The sequence below is a fragment of the Talpa occidentalis genome, unplaced genomic scaffold (genome assembly GCF_014898055.3).
Source record: "Talpa occidentalis isolate TD23 unplaced genomic scaffold, MPIMG_talOcc4v2.1 talOcc4.1890, whole genome shotgun sequence".
Classification (NCBI taxonomy): Eukaryota; Metazoa; Chordata; class Mammalia; order Eulipotyphla; family Talpidae; genus Talpa; species Talpa occidentalis.
Window position 1 is genome coordinate 5,655 of NW_023601952.1, and position 10,099 is coordinate 15,753.

General features: G+C 47.9%; 1 protein-coding gene across 1 annotated transcript; it reads right to left on the reverse strand.

The window, feature by feature from the left end:
• Positions 1–2,737: 2,737 nt before the first annotated feature.
• Positions 2,738–9,983, reverse strand: LOC119250949 (nuclear inhibitor of protein phosphatase 1-like; the record flags this gene model as incomplete). Its single annotated transcript, XM_037518501.2, has 3 exons — positions 2,738–3,338; positions 4,808–4,872; positions 9,848–9,983. Coding segments are annotated over 3 exons (555 nt in total), but the record flags the coding sequence as incomplete, so codon positions are not given.
• Positions 9,984–10,099: the final 116 nt, after the last annotated feature.

Here is a 10,099-nt window from a genome sequence, read left to right on the forward strand (position 1 = left end):
GAAGCGAGTCCCCCCGGCATGGTTGCTCACAAGCAAAATGAAGGATCTAGACAAGATCCCCTAAGTCCCTTGGGCCCTAAAATTCCAATTGTCATCTAACAGTGTACGTATTTTAGGCAAGTGATGACACCATCAGGGTCTGAAGCCAGGATGTCAGGTGTCTTCCTCCGCCCTCCCCCACCAGGGGAAGGAACGCGGGTCATCCCTTCCCTCCATAGCAAGTGGCCCATAGCAAGTGTGCAGAGGACTCCAAGGAAACTGTAGGCCTGAGACCAAAGAGGGGAGAAGCTGAGCTCCTCGGCAACATTGTGCTCACCTGAGCAACCATCACTTGCCGGCTCTTGTGGTGAATGGGAGGGGCCTCCTCACCTAGCGCTGCCCTGAGCCCTTCCGGGGGAGCTCACCTCTGAGGGGCACTAAAATACGATGTGCGTGCATCAGACTTGGGGGCCAGGTGAGCCAGGATTCCCAGACAGGCCTCACATGGTGAAGCTCCCTGGCCAGGCCAGTCCCGCTTCCACTAGTGAGCTGGGCCCTCAACGGGGCCGGAAATAGCCTGCAGGTTGGCTATTTCCTGTTGAGACTTTGTGGGGAGCGAGTTTCACTTTGCTGCTCAAACACTCTGAAGCCAAGGAAGGTGCAGCGCCATCCCTGTGATGGCAGGAAGGGACGGAGCAGGATCTCTATGACCCGAGCAGACGGGTAAAGGAGAGTCCTGGAGCCCTCGGTGGCTTTTCAGGCTTTTATTGGGATTTACCAGGTACACAGCAGGCAGGGGTGCTGGGGGGCCGGCCCCAGCAAGTCTTCACTCTTTCTGGGCTCTCTGGCCTTCTCTCTGCTCCTCTTCTATTTGTTCCTCTTCTGCTTGCGGCCCCATGCCTCCGCCCTTATAAGCCCAGTCTGAGCCCAGGTGAATCCACTCATGCATGCCCACACCCTCCTCCAGGTGCCCGCCATCAGGCATGCTTTCAGGACCGCGGGGATCCATCATCCAGCCTAATGGCGGGAGGGCAGAAAAGCCTGCTATGATTTTTTACCTTACCCTACAATCTCTTACCAGGAAAGATTTATCTTGACCAGATCTAAATCCCTTAATATTACCTTCCAATGAATGGTTCCGCTTGGGAGACTTTATAAACACTCCCGAGCTGCAGCCCGTGGAGCACAGGCTGTGTCACTTGTTGGCCAAGCGCATCCTGCACCCTGGAGGCTGCAGTAACCTCGGGCTCTGAGCAGGCTACAGGTCACCTGACTCCGCTCAGTGTGGTTAGAGGAAAGCTTGCTTCTGAGCCTGTTTTCTGTGAAATGGGGACAAAAACAGTATTTCTCTTCGTGGCATGGCAGGGGGTGCTCAGTGAGTGCCCCGTAACCAGCACGATCAGGAGCCTTTGGGATGAGGAAGGTCTCCTCGGAAGAGAGGGTGACTTTATGGACCCCACCCTCTAGCAGGCTACCCCGCCCCTCCACGCTCCTTGTGGCATGTTTGTCGCAAAGCCACATACATTAGGTCTAGCCTACAAGGCACGGCCGTTCCATCTGATCTCCAGCTGCAGCCCCTTCGAAACTTCCCCAACTGCAGCTTGTTTGCTCCTGTGCCACCTGAGCTATCGCTCAAATGCGTGCAGCTGTGACGAGGGTGGGTGACCAGACTTAACCCCAGGACAAGTGCCTGAGCCTAGCCCCGCCCTGCCCCATCTGCTGCTGATGAAGGGCAGAAGGCACCTCCTAACCCACTTTGCTCCATGAGGCTTCAGTCTGGGGACTGGAATCTAATTAGAATCTCTGCAGTCATCAGGAGCATCTTTATTTGTGGCTATAAAACGGGGACAGTGTATCACCTCCCAAGCCTGCAAGCGCACCTCCGACAAACACTCCCCAGTGGCAGTGGTCATGGCAACGGAGTCAGACAGCACCCAAATGACAAAAGTTACATTTAATTTACAGTGTAATAAAGGTTACAGGTAAAAAGCTACACATAAAGCTTGAAAAGGCCTATTACACAAATGTACAAATCTCTGTACAAATCTCATGTCGATGTTTCCTACCTTGGTCTCCTGTGCTGTTAGCCAGGTCTACCTGGAGTTCTAGATCACGAGAGCTCTGTCGAGGGGGAAGAGCCTCCACGCCAACAACTAAAGAGGTCCTCTTAGAGACGGCGGTCACTTGCAAAGTAAACTCGTTTCCCTTTTAAATGAAATTCTCTAACTGGCCATATCCTTTAAAAAATGCCTTCACAGCACACTTGAGAAGAAAAGTAACGTTTTGGAGTAGAGGATAAGTAGTCTGGAATCAGATGAGGAACTTAGGCAAGTAGAGGACTCAGATCTGACAAGAACAGGCAAGATTCAAACAATACTTAAGTTTAAAAGCATCAACCTGTGTCTATGGCACTGGTCACAGACAGAGGAAAATCAAAATGTTCCCAGTCCAACAGAAAGGACAGGAGAGTGTCTAACCACTGGACCTCCAAACCACTGACCCAGGAAAACATTTTTGAGTTTAAACCTTAGTTTAACTGAAGAATTCTAAGCCAACCTGAGATCTGTGGGAACCCTTTTGCTACCTGGAACTTGTAGGGACAGTAAATATAAATTAGGCAGGAGATGTGATGCCTCCAAAGCTCTGGTTTCAACCTTGAAAGCCTGGAATCTTTCCTTAGGGTGTGTGATTTTAAATAAAAGTTATCCTAGAAATAGAAAGAGGGAGAAGAGAAAGAAGAGGTAATGGAAAGCCCGGGAAGAGCCAGGGCAGTCTCTTGAAAGGAAAACGTGAAACACTTCTCCACGCTGAAAGTGTCCTGAAGACAGGTCTTCACAGGATATTTCAACCCACCCCCCGTTTTAATAGTACATGGTTAGGACCCCAGGAGACGTCTGAAAGACGATACTGCACACATGGAAAGTTTTTCTCCCTAGTTCATTAACTCCCCCATTACCCTTCACCCCAATCCCACCCCATCCCACCCTTCTCCATGACCAAAAATATCAAATCAGTAAGGATGGCGTGGGCTTCTTGCCCGGCCAAGCTTCTTTTGCATATTTCTTCTTTTTGGGTTCGTTGACAGCTTCGGGGTTGTAGACTGCGGGGTTTGGTGCAGGGTTCATGTTCACTGCTGATGGCACGACGGGAGTCAAGTCCACGTCCGGGGCAAGGTTGGGGTATGGCATGGGTAAGCCACCAATCAGTGCTGTCCCGTGGATGCCATGAGGCTGGGAGCCGGCTTCACTGTGCGTGGGGGGCAGGCCCCCGTAGAGTCCTCCACTGAATGCAAAGTTCTGCATGCGCCGGGCCCCCGTTTCCTCCAGGCCCAGGGAGCCAGGGCCCTCCACCCGCTTCTTCTGTGGATCACACGAACAGAGAGAAGAGGTGAGCACAAGAGAAGTGTTAGTCTTTCTTAGTCCAGTCCTAGACAGATTGGGGAAGGACCCTAAACTTCTAGCTTGTTTTGTTTCCTGGACAACCCACAGCTCTGCTGACGTCGCGGGGCTGACGAGACCGCAGAGTGGTCCTCTGACACGCTGGCTCCCCACACACGGCGCCAGACAAGCTGTCCCTCCCTCATCACACCAAGAAAAGTGAGACAGCAGGCGAGCTCTTCAGAAAGTGAAACTTCCTTGGTTTAAGTGACTATTATTTATCCTAAGGTCACACACCCTCTCTTTGAAGGTAAAATCCCTCTTAGGAAACGGAAGTGACAGGAAGTGGCAGATGGGCGAGGGCGTTTAAATCTTCCTCTGGGGGATAAACACCTTCATACCGGGTGTCCAATTTGTAAACAAATGTGTAGCAACTAACCAGTTGACTGGCCGCCTGCGGTTGTGAGTGGAAGGAACTGACTGCAAAGGGATAGGAAGGAATTTTCTGGGGGGTGGGGTGGGGGAAATGGACATTTTCTATATCTTGATTACGGTAGTGCTTACCTGCATGGACACATCTGTCAAAATGTGTGCATTTTATGTGAATTATAGCAAAATGCAATTGATATGAAAGTATAAATATCTGCTGGTTTTATACTTTAATGACAATAGACTATTTCAAAAGGAGGAGGAAAAGAAAGAGCTGAAGGGGAAATATGACCTGACTACTATGGAACTGCACAGAAAAATGTCACCTTGCATTTTTTCACACTGGACTAGAGCTCACGGAAGACCCCCTCACCCGCCTGTGCCTCAGATTAAAAAAAGACTAACCAGGAATCTGACACACCATGGTCTATTCTAAAGAGGTTTTTAAAATAAAAATCTCTACAGCCTCTCTGTCTAGCATCTTCCAATCACTTTTTGAACTGTTCTTCTGACAGGGGTCTCACCACTTTGAGGGGCAGCTGTTCCCTGTGTCATCTACGTGTTGGACAATCAGAACGTCTGTGTAATTTCCACTCCCTAGCTCTGCCACAAACTTGATCTTTAATCTAATTCAGATCTGGGCTGGCTTTCCTATTTGCGCTATTTCCATTCATAACAAAAAGGTATAGCAAAAGTCAGAGGTTGCAGAAATGCAACAATGGCTTTTACTCTGAATTAAAAGGGAAAGGCTGAAGGTCAGTGGGCCTTGCTGCATCCTACTGGGAGGTAAATTTACAGACTCACATCACATCATAATTTACACGTATCAAAGTGGATGGTCACCTGCAGCCTTCTTATGGGACTCTAGGGAATTCTAGATGTAGACAGGTGAAAGTATTTTGAGAGACTCCAAAATGAAGAGTAAAGAGTGTGTTTTAAAATTAAGCACTTAACTACACATAAAAAAGGGTCTTAAACCCGGCTGTATGGTATTTCAGACATTGTTACAGTTTACTTCCTACCTTGACCGGGACCACTGCTGTCTGTACCATGTTCCGGAAGCGACCAACGGAGGGGTCCACATCCTCTGCAAAAAGAGATGAGGAAAGGGTTAGGCTGGGACTCTGCTAGAAGGCGTTGGGGTCCAGGGAACACTGCGAACAAAGCAATCACAGCAACTCCTAAGAAAACAGTGAAATACAGCTGACACTTCACGTGGCCAGGCACTGTGTCCAATCCTCACAGTAACTGTGCATGAGGAACTACCCTGTGCTCTGCTGGAGAGCGCAGGACGCAGGATTTGAGTCCAGTAGCCAGAAATAGGCTGTGGTGTGTGCCATATAACTTCTCTTTTGAGAGGGGAAAAAATAGAGCAGACATGATCAAATCCCACAAGGCCACACACCCACGTACCTTGCTAATGCCTACTTATTAGCAAATCACAGAATTAGAACTCAGTTTTGGCACTACCAACTTAACTTGGGCTTTTCACCTGCACAACTAAATATGATGAAGACTTTCCACTAAACAACCTGAAGTCCTCTGTCCCTTTGCACAGCGTACACACCTCATATTGTACCCCACAGACCTTCTAGCTTCACTGGCAATGCGGGGGGAGAACATTAAGACCAAGTAAGGGATGGGCCTCCCTGGTGGCGCAGTGGTTGAGCACTGGGCTGCGAAGCTGCCCGCAGCCTCTGCAGCGCCGGTTCGATCCCCGGCCGCCGCAAGGGTCCCACATGGCGCACAGACCTCTCCTGCTGCACCCGCTGCTCGCCTCAGCAGTGTACTTCGTCAGTCTGCCTGTTCTTTTCCCGCTCTGGCGAATTCTCTCACCCTCCCGTGCTTCTGACTGTACCCAGTGCTTATATAAATAAATAAATAAATCTTAAAAAAAAAAAAAAGAAAAAGAAAAAGAAAAAAAAGACCAAGTAAAGGACATGCATAGAGCCAATGAACCTCTCAGGTCTCATTCATTGGACATGGAAACAAAGAGAAAGACCCTGCTCACAGACTCACAGCTGTAAAGCCAGAGAGGCTACAACGCAGTGGAAGTGGTTCCACAGAGGTGGGGAAGAGCGCTTGCAAAGTAGAGATGACGGAACTGCATCACCCAAGATGCAGCAGGCCGAATGTGGGGCAAGAGGCAGGCCAAACTTATTACGAGAAAAATAACTCCAAGCCCCTTTTATCTTACGGTGGCAGGAAAGAACCCATTTCTCTACTAGATGCTGTACATCTTATTTTAAATTCATGGAAGGCACTTGCTATTTAAAGCAACACTGTCATTTGTTTTCCTGTGGAAAACAAATAAACCCCTAATTTGTCTTTTTTTCCACATTTTATTTAAATTTTATATTTTATATTCCCCATACAATTACAACCCCCTTATTTTGACCCAAGCCCTCCTTTCCCCACCCCCAACCCCCATAGAGTGTCTGTGAATAAACCCCTAATTTGTTTTAAGACTGGCTTTTCACAAATTAGGAAGCCTTTAAAGAATATACCCTACTATTACATTCATAACCAATCTTAGCTCAATGAATGAACAAATGACTTCTATAGGGAAGAGGAGGCAAAGATAATAAGGTTCATTAGGAGAGAGATCAAGTCTCTAAAAAAAGAAACCTCTTTTCTCTCATCCCCACAGGAGCTCTATTCTAATCATTTCTTCAGTGAGGCAAGTGAAACGAAATACAAGAGCGACTAGAGCCCAGTAGCTGGAATGCACCTTGCACAGGCAACAGGCTTGTGCTGGCTGAGGTGCTCAGGCCACTCTCCCTTCTCATTCTCTCTGGCCTTTCTACTCCTAGAGAAGACACGCCCATTCCAGGGTTATCTGCTGACAAGGCCCCTACGAACTGTTTCTAGGACAGGAAAGACTTAATGGGTAAAAAGCAGCAGATGATGGTGACAAGGGTTTATGTTCATCATGAGCTCACTGAGTGCTGAACACTGACCTGACATGTACATGTATATGTACATTATCTACTCTCCCCACCAATCCTGGGAGGTCAGTGGTCTGTTAAGTCGCTTGGCTGGTCACATAGCTACTAAGAGAGGTGGATTTCAAACCTAGGCTCTCTTATTTCAGAACTGGTATGTTGTGTTTTTTTAATATTAAATTTTTTTTTTTGCATATAAGAATTGGGTGTAGGCCAGAGGTGCGGGGTTGAGAGGATTCACCAGAGACAGAGTGGGAGCAGAACAGGCAGATTGACTGAAATACACTGCTAAGGGGATTTTGCTGTGCCATGTGGGTTAGTTAGCTTTTGATAGTACTGAGACTTTAACCCCTGTGCCACCCAGGAGGCCCCAGAACTGGTGTGTTTTTTTTTTTTTAAAAAGATTTATTTATGCATACAAGAGCTGGGGCACAGGCCAGAGATGTGGGGGGTGAGAGGACTCACCAGAGACAGAGTGGGGAACAGAACAGGCAGACTGACAGAAATACACTGCTGAGGGGAGCAGTGGGCAAGATAAGAGAGGTCTGCTTCGCCATGTGGGTTGCTCCCTGGTGGGCCGGCGGTCGAACTCGTACTGCAGAGGCTTCAGATTGCTTCATAATGTGATGCTTAACCCCTTGCACCACCAGGGAGGCCCCAAACTGGTGTTCTTAACTGCTATGCAATACTATATGAATATACTTCCTTAATAAAGCTCAGGGCAATAATTTCTAAGGAGAAAAACAGAACAGATCAGACCTTAAGTCGTAAAAGAGACTTAAAATACTGTGAAGTCCATGGTTCCCAAATTGCTATTCATCAGGACAAACAAGAGCTTGTTTAAATCTATAAATTTCTGGGTCTAACCCCTAAAACTTACATTCAATCAGTTCTGGGGTCCAGAAATAAGCATCCCGTATTTGGAAAGCCGCTTAGGCATTCATTGCCTAAAGAGTAATCCCGTACACTTTACACACCACCAGAAAGTGAACTTGCAGTCACTGGAACAAATGCTCCACTCTCACGGCAATCCTCTGAATTCTTCTTCTGAACATAAACCAGAATTCACTGTTGCTTTCTTTTTTTTTTTTTTATAGAGGCATGTTTTTTTATTTATTTATTTGTTTGTTTTGTTTATACATGCACTGGGTACAGTCAGAAGCGTGGGAGGGTGAGGGAATTCACCAGAGCCAGAGTGGGGAGCAGAGCAGGCAGAAGAACCGAAGTACACTGCTGAGGGGAGCAGCGGGCGGCAGGAGAGGTCTGCGCGCCATGTGGGACCCTCCTCCGGTGGCCGGTAGCCGGGGAGCAGCCGGGGATCGAACCGGCGCTGCAGAGGCCGAGGGCAGCTTCGCAACCCAGCTCTCAACCGCTGCGCCACCGGGGAGGCCCTCACTGTTGCTTTCTAAGATGAGTCAAATACTTGCTGCTGACTGGCTCTGGTTTTGTCCTCTCCTTCCTCCTTAAGCCATGCAAACATCTGGCCAGTGGCAGACCAACTGCTCTCCAGATTCCCCATATTACCAGCATTCAGGGGACCATTTTCCATAGTTGTGAGTCTCCTCATCTTCAGGACTACATTACACATTGATGGTTAAGACCACACTTGCATTTGGTAACACTCTTGGGTGAATTCTGCTCAGAACACAGGCCAGTGTGGAGTTCTCTAGTAATGCAATCTTAAAATGCACTTGGCTAGTTTCCAAACCACCCCCCCCCATGACTCAGGCTGCATTTTCAATTAAGTAAAATCCCTAGATTTTTTTGTTTTTTTCCATGAGCGGTTGCTGGAATATATCTCCATTTGAGTAATCGGTATTTGGAATCTAAATGCAGGATGTCAACGTTATTTTCATTCCATTTCGATCAGAGATACAAAAAAAGCAACCTGTTAGTCTGACATCTTTGTTTCTAAACAAGGTTTTCTGAATCCCAATTCTGTCTTCATTGTATAAACTGTATCTCCTAGCTCCACGTCATCCACCTACCTGAAAACCTGGGCAACAACATGAGCCCAATAAATGAATGCTGAATGATGGAGCAAATTGGTAAACTTAGTGGTCTTCCTATAAACTGATGCTTGTATCTTCTGACATCTTCAGACAGAAACTGTAACTTACTTCCTTACAGAAAGGAAAGTCTTAATATGCTAATTAATAGTAGCAGTGAGGGCCTCCCTGGTGGCACAAGGAGTTAAGATGTAACCTATGAAGCTATCTGCAGGCACTGCAGCACGAGTTCAATCCCCAGACAAGGAGCTACCCACATGGCACAACAGACCTCTCCTGTCTCGCCCGCTGCTCCCCTCAGCAGTGTATTTCAGTCTGCCTGTTCTGTTTCCCACTCTGTCTCTGGTGAATCCTCTGGTGAATCTCTCATCCCCCACACCTCTGGCCTGTACCCCAGTTCTTGTAGGCATAAATAATCTTTTTTAAAAAAACAGTAGCAGTGGAGGACCCCAATCTTAAGAGTTATCAGTCATACTCAGAACACCATCAAGACAATAATTGTCTACTTTCAGGTAAAGACAGCCAACACCTGTACTCCACTTAAAACCCCATTATGCCACATGCCAGATCAGCAGGGAGGAACTGCAGCCATGTCCTGTAGACTGATTATATGGGTCCTTCCTTCCCCACTTTTATCCTTCAACTACATACTGCCTGAGTGGCCAGGGGCCCCCACCAATGAACTGTACAAAAATATCTCCCCTTGGGCCTCCCCTGGTGGCGCAGCGGTTGAGCGCTGGGCTGCGAGGCTGTCCGCAGCCTCTGCAGCACCAGTTCGATCCCTGGTCACCGGCAAGGGTCCCACATGGCGCGCAGACCTCTCCTGCCGTTCCCGCTGCTCCCCTCAGCAGTGTATTTCGTCAGTCTGCCTGTTCTGCTCCCTGCTCTGGCTCTGGTGAATTCTCTCACCCTCCCGTGCTTCTGACTGTACCCTGTGCTTGTATGAATAAATAGATAAATCTTTAAAAGAAAAAAAAAAAATCTCCCCTTAATATGGCACCTGTTGTCCTAAACCTTATTGAGAAACATCACAACTGACCCAAAGTTGGTACACACTATGCTCTCAGACCACAGCTTCTCCATCAAAGAAACCAGGAAGATACTTCACCTGGGTTGATGATCTCATCATCCTCACTGAAAGTCACCCGTGAGTTCTTCCTCTTTCTCTTTGGTCTCTGAATGTCCAGATTCCCCTCCTCTATGGTGAGGGTGGAAATCCGCTTGTTGTGGGCAGTGTTTGAACTCTGTCAGGTTCTACGCCAGGGCACACACAAGAAAGACAGGAGTCAGTACCAAGGGAATTATGAAATTACAACACTAAATAAAGGGCAGGAAGGCATTAGCTTACTTTGACCCACGG